General features: G+C 37.4%; 1 protein-coding gene across 7 annotated transcripts in view; it reads right to left on the reverse strand.

Moving 5' to 3' along the window:
• Window positions 1-16,554, reverse strand: part of RPS6KA3 (ribosomal protein S6 kinase A3) — a 111,792-nt gene that overhangs the window by 41,805 nt on the left and 53,433 nt on the right. For all 7 annotated transcript variants that reach the window (XM_045089390.1, XM_045089391.1, XM_045089395.1 and 4 more), the window contains 2 exons: window positions 11,915-12,031; window positions 6,183-6,264 (listed from right to left, as the gene is read on the reverse strand). In XM_045089390.1, the coding sequence (XP_044945325.1) occupies window positions 6,183-6,264; window positions 11,915-12,031 (199 nt within the window). The remainder of the gene's footprint in view (window positions 1-6,182; window positions 6,265-11,914; window positions 12,032-16,554) is intronic.

Here is a 16,554-nt window from a genome sequence, read left to right on the forward strand (position 1 = left end):
AGTTTCTATTACCTTAAAGCTGAATTCCAAATTTCTATCTTTCGATAATTATACAAGGATTACAAAGTTTATCACTTAAAACACACCTCTCTGCTCAGTGAGCAGCAAAAATAACCATCAGTATATTTACTGCATATCCCTCATCTATTATTCTATCACAATGAAAAGAACAATTATTTGGGAGTCAGGAACTACAGGTTTCAGTGGCCCTGCTAATAACTAGATGAATTACCTGCTCAAATTCTTACACTGCTCAGGGACTTCCTGCTTCCTTCTCTATAAAATGAGAGGCTAGAAAAAGATGATTTTTTCCCATTATGATTATGATTATCTTGTGAGGTGGTTTCCTTACATGTAACGCTGATGAGAACTTGTTTAGTTGAAAATGAGCAGCGAGATTTACTTACTCAAGAATTCCTTCATTTTGTCTGAGGTAGGACTGTGTAATAATTCTTTTTTTTTATTTAATTTTTTTAAAAAATTTATTCCTTTGACAGAGACAGATCAGAAGCAGGCAGAGAGGAAGGCAGAGAGAGGAGGAAGCAGGCTCCCTGCCGAGCAGAGAGCCCGATGCGGGACTCGATCCCAGGACTCTGAGATCATGACCTGAGCTGAAGGCAGAGGCTTTAACCCACTGAGCCACCCAGGCGCCCCGGACTGTGTAATAATTCTAATCTGGTTTCTTTTATCATGTAAAGTCCCACTGACAAATATAAATAATCCTAAAATCAAGAATTTTGATTAGGATATACTGGTTTAGAAGAAGGCATGTTTTATATTGGCTAAACTCTAAACCCTAAAATAGAATTTGTTAATAATGACTCATGCTGGCAAAGCAACCACATTCCTCTGAGATAATTTTTCTCATATAGTAGCTATTAGATTTTAAATCCTCCTTGACTTGAATGTAAGAGTGAACAAGAAGAAATGCTGTTTATGTTTCTAGGATTATGTATTAAGAAACTCTGAGGCCCACAGACTACTGTATTAGGACAAAAGTCCCTACAAACTCAACTTAATACTAATGACTTCTACTTGACCCCATTTATTGTATTAATAGGAAACCTGAAATGGAAAGAGACTTCTGGTTAAACATAAATGTTTTACTTTCTACATTCTTCCAAAGCTCCAATGAAATTATGATAATGGAAAAATTATGCATAAGCTCACAAGGACAAAGAACAGGGTGAGAAAGCAAGAGCCTAAGATGAGTAAGTGGTAACTTACACAGTAGATAAGAGAAAGCTAAAAGCTAAGCCTGAGGGAATGAAGTCAATGAGAAATAAGGAAATTGTTGCCAGAGAACTCTTTCCAGTTGGCTACTTGGTAACTTACTCTTTTTAAAAGATTTATTTATTTGAGAAAGAGACAGAAAGAGAGAGAGAGGGAGAGAGAGAGAGAGAGAGAGAGAGAGAGAAGAGGTGCAGAGGGAGAAGGGGACAATCTCAAGCGGACTCCCAACTGAGTTTGGAGCCCAAAGTGGGGCTTGATCTCACAACCCTGAGATCATGACCTGAGCTGAAAGCAAGAGTTGGACACTCAACCAACTGAGCCACCCAGGTGCCCTGGTATCTCACTCTTAAATGTGAAAAAGATAGCAAAGGATCCCCAAGCATTTGAGGAAAGGCTCTAAAGATGAAAAACAGTTATAAAAATAAACGGGAAAAAAAGGAATAAAGGGTAACAGAGACAATGTAAAGAAGAGGAAAATCTTAAAAATCAACCCCATAATAATTTATATACCTCAACAGAGCAAAGACTATATGGCACCCATGAAATAAGAAGCTTTAAAAAGGGTCAGGGTGTAAGGAACCAGTATCTTCAACAGATAAACTACCAAAAAAAAAAAAAAAATGGAGACAGAGTTCATAGATTAAAAGACTTAAAGAGAATCAACCAACTACAAAATAGAGATATAGATCTCGATTCAAACAAACTGCAAAAAGAAAGATGAATTATAAAAATAGGAAAAAGTGGAAATTCAAACATTGATTAGATATCTGCATATTAATTTTTTAGGTATAGTAATATATTATTCAAGAATCTTTATCCTTTAGAGATATATACTAAAATATTTATGGAAGAAATTGTACAATGTCTAGGATTTGCATCATAGTATCAAGAGAGGGGAAAAGAAAGGACGCAAACACACAAAAAACTGACCATGAGTTGAGAAATGCTGAGGCAGCAAGGAGGTTATATGGGGGTTCTCCATTTCTTTTGGTTTTTTTCTCTAAATGTCTGACACTTTCCATACTAGAAAGTTTTTAAAAATAGAACAAGGAAAATCTAGGAAATTAAAAATAATGGTAGAAACAAAAATGTCTATAGGAAGTTTGAAAGATAACTGGTATATTTCCTAGAAAATAGGGGGTAAAAGACAAAACTAGAAAACAGCAAGGAAAAAAATTAAATGATCCACAAAATCCAACATATTCAAAGAGCAGGAGTTACAAAATGGGGAAGAAACAAAATACTTGGCCAAAACTGAAGAAGTGAATTTCTAGATTGAAAGAGACCATCCCATACCGGATATGGTAAATTTCAAAAGTTCACACTAAAGAAATGCCATTGTACAAATTCCAGAACAGCAGGGATAAAGAATTGAGTGGTTCTAAAAACTTCTAAAGAGGAAAAGCAGCTTACGTACAAAGGAATGGAAGTCAGTACTGCGATAAACCTCATAATTGCAACACAGGAAACTGGAAGACAATGGAAACTATGCCTTCAAATATCTAAGGGAAAATTATTTCTCACCTAGAATTTTATACTCAGCCAAATTATAAATTAACTGACAAGGTAGAATAAGGGCATTTTAAGACATTCAAAGTCACAAAAATTTTACCATCCATTCACCCTTTCTGAGGTAGCTACTAGGATATGTGTTCTACAGACTGGAAAGTGAACTGAGAAAGAGTAGACACAGAATTCAGAAAATGAGATCTAATACAGCAAAGATGTGAAGGTAATGTGACTCCAGTATACTATCTGGCTCAGTTAGGAACAGTTCTTACGAAGCTGTAATAATGTGGGACACATGGGTGGCGCAGTCAGTGTCTGCTTTCAGCTCTGGTCATGATCATAGGGCACTGGGATGGAACCCAGCATCTGGTTCCTTGCTCAGTGGGGAACCTGCTTCTCCCTCTACCTGCTGTTCTCCCTGCTTGTGCGTGCTCTCTCTCTCTCTCTCTGATAAATAAATAAATCAACCAACCAATCAACCAACCAAGCTGTAATAATGAAAACATTACTGGGCAGACATGAAAGGCAGAATTATGTGTGGGTGGTAGTATGAGAGAACTAAATCCTAATCTGCTATGTTAGGAAGTCAGTAAACTGTCACCGAATGAAAATAATCAAAGAATTGCAATTAAGAGTACTGAATGTGGATATAAATGACAGAAATAGCAGTTAAGGAGACAAAAGTCATGGTCTCTGAGGTTCGAGAACTGGGATAGGGAGGATAGTTGGCAAAGCAATATTATTTTGTAAGATTCTATATTCATATTACTTTGGTAAAAATTAAAATTGAACTTAAGAATGCACTAAAAATTATCTGACACCTTACAATTCCAATATGTCAAATATTTTCATTTTTCTAGGGTTTCTTCTATAGCTTATATCCATGTAATTTTACATACTTGTGGTAGCCAAATTTGTTATGACTGTTGACTTACATATTTTCATTAAGTTCACTTTGGGGATTATATTTGAAATATTTCTTTTAAATAATATCCTATTAAATAGTATAATTTTTAAACATTCCTCTATTTTTCAATATTTGATTTCCAAATTCTCAACATTATAAATTAATATTGCTATGAGAATTTTCAAGTGCATGAATTCTTTCTCTGAGATTATTTCCTCAGGTTAATTTAGCAGCAATAATGCTTCTCTGTATTTATTGCAAAACCACTTTCCAGTTTATGCTTCCATTGTATGAAATGTTAACATTATTTTCCATGTATTTCTTTGTCAGCAAAATGGAACATTTTCCCAAACATTATTTTATCCCCCTTCATAAAATTCTGAAATCCTTTAGGTAGAGGTTGTAATACTACTTTTCAGGACCTCCTAATTCAATTATTCCTTTTATATATATTATTTGGAATTCTACTGTAAGGAAGAACTCTCCCTTGCTCCATATTACTTAATTTATGGATCAATCCATGGATTTTTGTTTGACTCAGTGGTTTGTAATCCATCACTATAATTATTGAAGTGTTCAAATTGTTCTAGGTTTGGCCCCTAGGAGCCCTGTCTGTACTCATTCCTTATATTATTATTTTCTGATATTTGAGGTGAATAATTTCATGATTTCTTATTTATACTATGTTTCATTGTGTGAAAGGCTAAATATTTTTGCAGTGTCAATCTGTTTATAACTTGTAATTTGCTCAATATCTCTTCACAAGATTCCTAGATGTGTTAAGTTGTAAAATTCAGTTAGACTGTTCAATTTTTTTATGGCATGAGGTTTATTTAAGACTAATTTTTCCAGGTTGCTAAGGATTGCTAAGGAGTCTTTCAAACAAAATTTGTGGAATCATTATTTCTCATTGTTCTGTACACCTGGTTTGCCATACAGCATAGCACCTATTCTCTTTGAGGTGTACGCTTTTCCAATAAAATTTTAAATATTTAAAGGAAAATTCAATTGGAATCTTGTGGATATGGAGCTAAGTGGATGGCCGGATGAATACTAAGATTCTTAACAACAGTTAGCCTTCTCTAAAAGGAATTGGGCATTTATTTCCTTTCCTGATTTCTTTTAGATTTTTCAGTTTTAGAGTTTATGTATATTATGTACAACACAGAGCTCATCAAATATATGAAACCTATTTTTGTTGTTTTTGTGAATGACCTCTTTTGTTTAAGTTCCACTGATGTCGTTTTTTAACTTGGGAGTAAGCATAAAGTTACACAAGTAGTGATATAAAGTAGGGCACTGAGGACACAATTTAATTCTCTGGTCCTAGCAAGAATCAAGTAATAGTGTGCCAGTTGTAGAGAGACTAGCTAGGAAAGAAAATACATTCAGGAAGGGAGCAAGAGAAAGAAAGCAAAGGATTGTGTTTATAAAGAATTGTAGAACTTCTTGGAATGATGATATCCAGGTTAGGTCACTAACTGGAAAGAATAACATCAAAAATAATAAATGATCATCACAAATATTCCTTCCTAAATATTTTTAAAGCTTTAAAATTACATGTAGGGTGCCTAGGTGGCTCAGTCCTTAAGCGTCTGCCTTCGGCTCAGGTCATGATCCCAGAGTCCTGGGATAGAGCCCCACGTCACGCTCCTCGCTCTGCGGGAAGCCCACTTCTCCCTCTCCCACTCCCCCTGCTTGTGTTCTCTCTCTCAAATAAATAAAATCTAAAAAAATAAAATAAAATAAATAAAATTATATGTAAATTGAAGAGGAAAAAAATGATGCTGGGAATCAATAACATTAACAACCAGAGGTTATGGGGTAAAATAAAACTACTAAATAGAAGATTTAAGGGGTGCCTGGGTAGCTCAGTAGGTTGAGCGGCTGCCTTTGGATCAGGTCATGATCCCGGGGTCCTATAATTGAGCCCCAAATCAGGCTCCCTGCTTGGAGGGAACCTGCTTCTCCCTCTTATTCTGCCTGCCACTCTATGTACTTGTACTCTCTCTCTGTCAATAAATAAAGAAATCTTTAAAAAAACAGATTTAAGTATTTTAGAAATTACGTACAATTTCTTCTAAATGACTATTTATCTAAAAGAGTCAAATCCTACATAAGACTGTTCAAAATCAGAGGCTTAAAATAAAAAACTTGGAGACCAGAAGTCAAGATGATAAAGTCCTTAAAATAAAAGCTATTTTTCATTTGATAAATCAGGTTTTCAAAACATTAAAATAATCACATTAATTTGAAGATGAATCAAACCCAGTCTGAATTTTCTAAACCTTTATTTGCATGAGCCCAAGATGAATTTATAAAACTTTTTCTTTAACATGGCAATGCCCATTCTCACTAGTCATGTGATTCCCAGCCCAGTAGGAAAAATTCATTAAAATAAAGTTTAAACTTAAAGACAGTAACAGGAACAGATTCAGAATATAAGTAACTGGCCTAGGAGTCACTGGAGATCTGTTGAGACCTTCCAGTTTGCTTAGACTATGCAAACAGTATAAACAGTTCTAGCACTTACCTTTCAATGTGGCCTTCTTCAATACTTTCATGGCATAAAGCTGTCTAGCATCAGAGCCTGAGATTTTTTTGACTAAAAAAACCTGTATTTAAATGAGAGAGAAAATACGTTTTACAAAGTACAAACTATGCCACTGTTAAAAATAAAACCCTTCCAGTAATACCGTGTATTACTGAAGAGATTCTGTTATGCCGTAGATGCTTATTTTTTCTCATGTATCAATTATAAATACAATGAGTCATAAACAGTTGTAATAACTTGGGGTGTCAACATAAGTGAACATACTGTTTTCTTTTTGTTGTCTGCCAATTCCCAAAAAGCATGTAACATATAAGACAAAAATCTTTAAATTGTGTAATCAGATAAAAGTCCAACATGTTTAAAGTATAACATAACTGGTCATTGCTCTGCTTTTAACAAAATAAAATTTTTTTGATCTGATAAAAATTGTCATACAGGAGTGTCCCTGGACCACAATTTTCCATTGATACAATTAATCACTGGATAATTGGTCTTTTCTATGTAAGAAAACTGCACATAAATTTCTCATTGCTGGGAAGAACAATTTAAAACACACTGAAGGGGCGCCTGGGTGGCTCAGTGGGTTATGCCACTGCCTTCAGCTCAGGTCATGATCTCAGGGTCCTGGGATCGAGTCCCGCGTTGGGCTCTCTGCTCAGCGGGGAGCCTGCTTCCCTCTCTCTCTCTCTCTGCCTGCCTCTCCATCTACTTGTGATTTCTCTCTGTCAAATAAATAAATAAAATCTTTAAAAATAAAAAAAAAAAAAAAAAAAAATAAAACACACTGAAGAAGCCTATTCACAACTATTTAATGTGACTTAAGACAGAACCCTACATTTCGACCTTTGAAAAATCAAATTATCACATATACCTAAATATGAAGAACACAGGTCCTATGTATGTTACTGAGCCTCTTGATTCTCCAAATTATTTTTAGCTGCTTTCAAAATCTAGTGTGAAATTCATGCAAAATGAATAAAGCCTGCTCTACATAATTCACAGTCATGCTATAACATGGCTAATACAAAACTATACATCTTTCCTGTTCATTTTGACCATTAGGTCTGTGATCTTTTTTTAAAGTTTTATTTCAATTCCAGTTAGTTAACATACAGTGTAATACTAGTGTCCGGTATACAGTATAGTGATTCATGATCTTTTTCATTCGATCTTAAACATTCTCACTAAATGGATCTGAGTTTCACCTTTTTTCTTCTAACTATTCTTTCCCAGCAGTTGCTATTGAGTTGCCACAGATGGGAAGAGAAGCAATTATAATCAAGAATTTAACTTTCAGGTCAGCTCTCAATTATCTGCTCTAACATGCCAGGCTATTAGCAAAAATCAAAAAATGCTACATCCAACAGATTCTAGGGCGAGGCATTCTCATTTTGAGAAACTGTGCCAAAGGTGATTGGCAATGACTTCCAAAGTTTAGTGAAGAGCACCACAACCTGCACAGGAACCTGGATGCACTGTGTGTTCCTCTCCCCAAATCACTCCCTCTTGTCCTCCTATGATGCCCCACCCTTTAGTTCCTTTTAGCCAGTTAGCAGTGAGCTAAACTAGAGAGAAAAAAGCATTCTTAATCAGGTTCCTAAGATGGAATGATGTTCACATGTTAAAGGTAATCAGATTATTAATATATTTTTAAAGATTTTATTTATTTATTTGACAGATCACAAGTAGGCGGAGAGGCAGGCAGAGAAGAAAGGAAGAAGCAGGCTCCCTGCTGAGCAGACAGCCCGATGCAGGGCTCGATCCCAGGACCCTGGGATCATGACCTGAGCTGAAGGCAGAGGCTTTTAACCCACTGAGCTACCCAGGCGCCCTCATTAATATTTTTTAACAGAAACAAATTCTAATTAGGTGGAGATAATTAGGATTTATTTGGTATTTATTCTTAAGATTCCCTAATCAAGCTTCTTTGTGCCATTCCACAAGAAAAATTCTCCTTGTGGATTTCAAACCTTTTTCACCCTTCTTTGAATGTACCTTAACACTTTTCAGCACTTCTTGGTTTGCAAAGGACCTTCACAAGCATTTGTAATACATCATCATGATAATTTTGGGAGACAGGTGGACTAAGGAATGCCTATTTATAGCTGCCCAAGCTAGGGCTTAGAGAGGTTAAATAATTTGACTAGTGTCACAGTGGAGGTACTGAACAAGAATCGGGCCACCACCCAGTTCTGTGCCCTTGCTCAGGCACTCTTCATCTGTTCCCTCTGGCAGGTCACCAGTTAAGGGTAACAGGAGCAGCAGTAGTCCAAGATGCCATCGGATCTTCCCCAGCCAGAGCATTCATGACCTTTCGAACCCCCCATGAAGCTATTCTAAGCTCTGACAGGTCATCCCTGTTTCCTTGGCTTACACGGGCTTTTTAGGATGAGTAAGAAAGGAGACGCCCTATTTTTAATGTTTGCTATTTATAGTAAGGTATTTAAGTTACTTTTAAAGAAATAAAGGGAGATGCATGCTAACCCCTGGCAACTTTAAATACTGTGTTCCCTGAAAATCTAATGTATAGAAAGAAACCAGTCTATTTGGGTTTATCCTTAATATGACTGCATGATAATACAATTTCATAGCAGATATTATATGCTTGGTCTTTTATTATTTGATTCTCACTACTAACCTATGAGGTCAGGACTATTATTTACTCATTACTTCTTTCCAGAATTATATGCTAGGTACTGTGCTACTAGCTCAATGCTAAGACATGGTACAAAGCATGTCTCCTGCACTCATGGAAAGAACACACAGTCTAGCGGAGGAAATAGCCATTGAGCAGTTACACACATGAAAAACTAAAATTGTGGTGAGTGCTGTGAAGATGAAGTATATAATGTTCTGACAGGGTAAAATAGAATTTGACTTAGAATGGCAGAGAAGACTTCTTTGAGATCATAAACATGAAAGGCGCTAGTTAAGATGAGGAAAGGGTGGGGTGGGGTGTTTCACGAAGTGGAAATTGCATGTGCAAAGGCTTTCTAGTGGGATGGAGCCAGGTGCATAAGGACTGGAAAAAAAGGGGCCAAGGTAGCCAGAACATGGATAGTGAAAAATACATAAAGTGCTGCTTTTCAGGTAACTAGGCACCAGAACAAGGGGTTCCTCATCGTAACAGTATGCTTTTATCCTAAAGGCTTAAAGGAACCTACTGAAATATAAGATTGGCTCTTGTTGGCTGTCACGTAAATAGTGGCTTGAGGAAAGAACAAATTTAGTTCTAGTTAGGAACCTCCTTCAACACCCCAAGGAGAAATGGGGGTGGCAAAGACTTCAGGAGTAACAGTGGAGAAGGAGAGGACAGGCACGATTTGAGAAATCTTTACTAAATCAATAGGACTTGCGGATAGTACATACTTGGTGGGGAGAGGCAAGAGAAAAGACAGGCAGTAGAAGGTAGTTCAAAAATGTCTCCCAAGTTCTTGGCTTGCTTAACTGGATGCCATTCCTAGTTGCAGAGAAAAATGAAACAGGACAGGTTGGCGGGGGCAGGGGAAAATCCTGACTTTGGTTGTAGAGATGTTGAGTTTAAACTGCCTTTGAATCATGTGAAGAGAACAGAATATGCAGCTGTACATAGAGTTCAGAGCTTAGAGGCATGATCTAGATTGGAGAGAAATCTGTCAGGACAGCTGTATATGGGTTATAATTATGATAGTGGGCATAGAGAAAATAATTAGTGGGAGTACAGAGTGAGAAGGCAACCTAGAATGGAACCTTGAGGGATTTCAATACTTAATGACTGGCTGGAAGAGGAAAATGGGGTTTGGAGAGGTTAAGTAACCTGCTCAAGCACATGTAACAAGTAGAAGAAAAAAAATCAAATTCATATCTGGCTGACCGAGACCCCAAACTTGCAACCATCACATTCTACTGTCTACTTAACCAATATTTGAAATAAAAGCATCACTTTGGGTTTAAAGGAGGTTAACAGCTATAATAAATTACCTATATTAGCCAAGAACTGCTAAATAGTCCCCCTAAAACACACTAGGAAGCTAAAGTGGTGTTGTTTTGGAGCTTACAGACCATATTATCTTCAGGTATTTCCTCACAGGGAGGTGGTAAACAAGCACTGCAATGTGAAAGCTGAATGCAATCTCAGAATCTTCCTCTTACTGAGAAACAGAATAGTTAGATCAAATAATAGTAATCATAATATTGTACTTCTCTAAATGGAGGACAGAAAATGCTCCTGAGGTATGCAGCAGGGGGATAAGGAATATGTGAAGCAAAATGATGAAGACGTTGCATCTTCAGGGGCAAGTTTAGTTGGTGGCTTTGTGAAACATTTTTGATATTAAAGACAAACATGGGTATCATTGATTAGAATGTAACCTCAGCATTCACTTTAATTAATTAATAAAATAGTTTATTTATTTGTTAGAGAGTGAGCAAGAGAGCATGCGGAGCACAAGCAGGGGGAGTGGCAGGCAGAGGGAAAAGCAGGGTCTCTGCTAAGCAAGGAGTCCAATGTGGGACTTGAACCCAGGACCCTGGGATCATGACCTGAGCTGAAGGCAGACGCTTGACTGACTGAGCCATCCAGGCATCCCTTTTATTTTTTTTTTTTTAAGATTTTATTTATTTATTTGACAGAGAGAGATCACAAGTAGGTAGAGAGGCAGGCAGAGAGAGAGAGAGAGAGAGAGAGGAGGAAACAGGCTCCCTGCTCAGCAGAGAGCCCGATGCGGGGCTCGATCCCAAGACCCTGAGATCATGACCTGAGCCGAAGGCAGCGGCTTAACCCACTGAGCCACCCAGGCGCCCTCAGGCATCCCTTTTATATTCAGTTTAAAAACAAGTTGTAAATCTCCAAAATTTTATATTCATAGCGGTAATCCTCCTCCCCTAATTCCTTGGGAGTAGACATTCACTTTCTGCTGGTAGTAAGGATATTTTGGAGGAAAGATTGAGATACACTGTTATAATGTACTTGGCAAGATCACCTTCCATATCTACATGAAGACTCAAAAAGAATATCAAAAAAGTGTACCAGGGGGCGCCTGGGTGGCTCAGTGGGTTAAGAAGCTGCCTTCCGCTCAGGTCATGATCTCAGGGTCCTGGGATGGAGTCCCACATCGGGCTCTCTGCTCAGCGGGGAGCCTGCTTCCCTCTCTCTCTCTGCCTGCCTCTCTGTCTACTGTGATCTCTCTCTGTCATAAAAAAAAAAAAATTCTTTAAAAAAAAAGTGTACCAGGGGAATAATTTTTGATTTTTAATCATTTGCAAAGTGTGTAAGTCACATGCTCTTGAAGAGAAGACAAATATGAAGTAATTAGTGCCAATTTACAAAAGTTTCCAGTGTACTTTTGAATGAGTTTATTCACTTTCTCACACTTACTGATAGTGAGAAATGTAAAAACAGAAACCGGGGCACCTGGGTGGCTCAGTGGGTTAAAGCCTCTACCTTTGGCTCAGGTCATGGTCTCAGGGTCCTGGGATCAAGTCCCGCATCAGGCTCTCTGCTCGGCAGGGAGCTTGCTTCCCCCTCTCCCTCTGCCTCCCTCTCTGCCTACTTGTAATCTCGCTGTCAAATAAATAAATAAATAAATAAAATCTTTGAAAAAACAAACAAACAGAAACACTGCTTGTATGGAGATTGGTAATATTTCATAAAATAGTACCATTCTCCATCTGTCTGAAATACACACAAATTCCAAGAAACAACTTTTAAAAAACAAACACTCATGACTTACCTTTCCAAATGATCCCTGCCCTAATACTTTTAAAAGTTCAAATTGGGAAGGATCTGCCTTTTCATGTCCTTCCTTTACATGATGTGTGATTGCAATTTCTTTGATACTGCCTTCTTCCTGTTGAAGCAAATATAAACGGAAAAAAGAGTTAGAGACACTTTGTCCAGCTATAAACCAAGAAACATAAATTAAGCACTATCATATTAGAAATCCTCAAATTATTATTTGGTTTTTCAAAGTAAGCTCCATGTCCAGCGTGGGACTTGAACTTGTGACCCCAAGATCAAAGGTTACATGCTCTACCAACCTAGCCAGCCACACAACCCTGCAAATATACTTTCAAGTTAATGTCAAAGAGAATGATACCAGCCCACTGCATAGACCACTTTAACCTCTACTTAACATTAGCACGGAGTATTTCCAATTCTTCATTCTTCCTACTGGAGATAATTAAAATAGTTTCATGGGGTGAAGGCAGAGGATGTAAAGAAGTCTGAAAACACAACAGAGTAATCTGCTGTGTTCTGACATGTGCTTGTATTAGGTAAAACCAATCACACACACACACACACACACACACACACACACACACACACACACAGTTGTGTTTATTGGGGAGTGGGGTTGAAAAATATTCCAAGGCAAACATGGAGATTTCTACCCTCAGCAAGGCCATTTGGATCTGTATGCTATTCTGTTGGAAATATGTAAGTTACTTTGTTTCTACAACTACTTGAGAACTAAACAGGGAGAAAGAGTTAACTCTAAGACACAAAATGAAAAAAGATTTAACATTGGAATGGAGAATTAGACACAGAAAAAAGTTACTACTCAGCATAATGGAACAACGGAAGGTCTTAGGGTTAAGGTAAGGGTTTTTAGACAGTGGATGTGTCAGTAAACCTGAGGGAAGGCATCAGAAAGGGAGAAAGGTTGAAAATATATGTATGCATACACAGAATTTCAACTACTTATTCACTCTGGTATTAGTAGATAATGTACACCTTATTTAATCAAGAACTATATATTATGTTATAGCCAAAAATTACAATAAAACAAAACCCAACAAAACCAGAAATATATGCCTGTCAATGACCATTTTTCTTTTTCGCCTATGTTATTTTTTCCTAGTGTCTAAGTATTATAGTAGAATCAAAATATGTTGTACAAAAAGAATTCACTGTTTTTATTATTGTTGTTTTCCACATGCATGTTTGAGCTCAATTAACATTTTCTGAGATAGAATGCTGGCTATATATGGAATTACAAAGATTTCTCAAAAAGATACACTGGTCTACTAATATGGCAGGTTCTGAAAATGAGCAGTAAAAGAAAAGCTCTTGTAGGACAAAAAAGGAATCCAGGCCCACTATTTTACTCTATAAGACAGATGTTTGTAGACTGTGCTAATTAATACTCAAGCAGCTTCAGCATTTTGGAGGCTCTCAGAACTGTGGCAACAATGAAACAACCCCTCAATACGGTTTAGTCCTTTATTTTGTAATTTCATGTGTACTATCTCCTTTATTTTTCACAGCCATCTTGTGCAGGTGTTAGGGTAGAATCAAGCATTACCTGACTCTGAGACTCTACCCCCCTTCCTGTGCACCCATTCTCTGCAAATGAGACTGGTTGGTGGGTGTACAAGGGCTTGAGAGTGACAGCTATTTGTACCTATATTAGGAAAGGCAGGAAGCAAATTGCCAAATTCTTTAAAGAAAACTTTCAAAGAATAATGTATGTGTGAAAATGGTAAATCCAGCAAACATTTATTAAGCACCTACCATGTACCAAGCCTGGGTTAGGTGCTTTTTCACCTTTTATATTTCCTGCTTCATAACAAACCTTGTTAGAGAGGGCTGGTAACAACAGGGTGGGGTCTACCTCAGAGCAAGCAAAAACATCTCAGAATTCTCTACAGACTCCCCCATTCATCACTAGAAATTTGACAGATCTTTTAAAGGCCAAATGGTCTGAATACAGTTTGAAGTTTAAAGAGATTAAGTACAGATCACAAGCCAATAACTGGCAGACTTATGGATCAATTCCAGGTTCTGACTTCTAATGACTTCTAAAACAAGGGTCTTAGCATTACACCATACTGAGACTGTCAGAGGCTTCTGTGGTTCCCCATCCAAGATCAATGACAGGAACATACAAACTTATTCCCTTGATCCTTTTAACTGGCCTGTTTCTCTTGGGTCAGTTAGCTACAGTGATTAGAGAAATGTTTTTGAACTTTTGGTAGCATATCTTCATCAGTTAAAAAAAAAACTAGCATATACCTAATATTGGGTTTGAAATTATATATACTTTTTGTATTACTGAATTATATACATTATACATGGAAATGAAACTAAAAGGAAGTTCTCCTCTTTCTTTTCTGTAACCCAAAGTGCTGTCACATCTCACTTAAAAGACTAGTGGATTACAAACTTAAACTCAAAAGGCCAAGGTCATGGGTTGGATTCTAGCATGTGCCAGTCAGCCTACTATGGAATAAACTATCTGTTCAAGAGCCTAACTGGAATCTAACAGCCATTTATGCCTTTAAATCATGAGGCTGTGAAGAACTATACTCTATATAACATTCCATATGTCTTATCAGTTTTCTTTTTTGGGTAAGTGGGATGTAATTTTAGGCTGCAATATTGTTTCATCTTTTATTTCATAAGAATACTATAATTAATTGTCACAAAGATGCAACAGAGGCAGGGAACGATCACTGAATTATAAAATATTTCACATTTTGCAGCAGTCATACAGGATCAAGTCTTACTCTCATAAGGAGGGCTACAATCAGGTCACGGATCTCAAAATAAACAGCAGTAACTATTCAAGAAAGATTTCATCTTGGATGACTACCTTCCTTTCCTCTCACGTCAAACAAGTTACCAAAAAACAGAATCTGCCTTTGATCCCTTCATTCAACAAACCTATACTAAAACATCTACTATGTATCAAACATGGTAATGGAATGTCCTTTCTCCACCCCATCCCCTACCATTTCCAGTAGCATCACCAGGTAAAATTCCTCATTACGTTTCCTGTGGAAAACTGAAACTAGCTTGGTTACTTGTAATGCCCCTTTGTGCCACTGCCAGTCCACTTCAGCCTCCTGACAAATTCATTTTCTGAAAGGAGAGAGCTCTAGTCATACGACCAGACTGCCCAAAAAATCCTTTGAAGTTTTCCTAAATTAAATGCACTGCTTCCCCTTGGCATGTAAAGCCCTCTACAATAAGGCTGCCAACTTAGTTTTATGGTATTATCTCCCAACATTGCCTTACACATAATCTTTTGTCCACTGGGTTATTTCCTGTTCCTTAAACATTTTGTTTTTAAAATTAAATATGTGCACATGGATGACCAAATCAAATAGTGACAAAATACCCTATGATGAAAAGCAAGTGTCCTCTCACCCCCCTACCTAGGCTTTTTAAAAAAGTTCTTTCTGCACTTACTTTGATAATTTCTTGGTTTATTAACTTTAAGACAATGCCTGCTGATTTAAAAATAAGATGAAGGATTCACTCATATCTCTTTCATCATCTTCTTCCCCACTATCCACTATTTGATAACTGTATTGCCTTTACATAAATTTCTCATCTTTTCTATTAGTTTTGGATAGAATCCTAACTCCTCACCTCATTTTGTTTTCAAGATTTATTATTTATTTGAGAAACTATGTGTGCAAAGGAGGAGGGGGCACAGGCAGAGGGAGAGAATCTCAAGCAGACTCCCCTCTGAGAACAAAGTCTGATGTGAGGCTCAGTCTCATGACTCTGAGATCATGACCTGAGCTGAAACCAAGAGTTGGGACACTTAACCTATTGAGCCACTTAGGTACCCCCTAACTCCTCACTTTATAAAAGGAGGTTAACAGTGCCTGTACGGACACACCTGGGTGGCTCAGTCAGTTAAGTGTCTCTGCCTTTGGTTCAGGTCATGATCCTAGAGTCTTGGAATTGAGTCCCATATTAGGCTCCTTGCTCAGTGGGGAGGTTGCTTCTCCCCCTGCCTGCTGCTGCCCCTGCTTGTGCTATCTGACAAATCAATGAATAAAAAGAATCTTTAACAAAAAATAGTGCCTGTACTTCCCTAACCTGCTAGCTATATTTTTACGTTTTTATTAATATTGAGAAAATTAATTCTCTCCTGTAACCACAACCAAAGCCTTCATATTATCTCTACCGCCTGATTTTAAAAGCAGAAGTCCCATACACCAGCATTCACATTTTTATGACAATACATTGTTTAAATGCAGGCTAGAAAGTACATTAAATTTCCTTTTATACAGGCCTATAACAGTGACTTCCAAGAAAATCTGAGGGGACTTAAAAAACAAAACAAAACAACACTTCATCAAATGCTTAAATTCATGATACATTTTACTTGGAGTTCTATTGGGACCATGAATTTTTTAAAAAGATTTTATTTATTTATTTATTTGACACACAGGAAGAGAGATCACTACTAGGCAGAGAAGTAGGCAGAGAGAGAGGAGGAAGCAGGCTCCCTGCTGAGTGGAGAGCCCAATGTGGGGCTCGATCCCAGGACCCTGAGATCATGACCTGAGCTGAAGGCAGAGGCTTAACCCTCTGAGTCACCCAGGCACCCTGGGAACCATGAATTTTTTA

This window comes from Mustela putorius, unplaced genomic scaffold, assembly GCF_011764305.1.
Source record: "Mustela putorius furo isolate JIRA1106 unplaced genomic scaffold, ASM1176430v1.1 tig00003836_pilon_pilon_pilon, whole genome shotgun sequence".
Taxonomy (NCBI): Eukaryota; Metazoa; Chordata; class Mammalia; order Carnivora; family Mustelidae; genus Mustela; species Mustela putorius.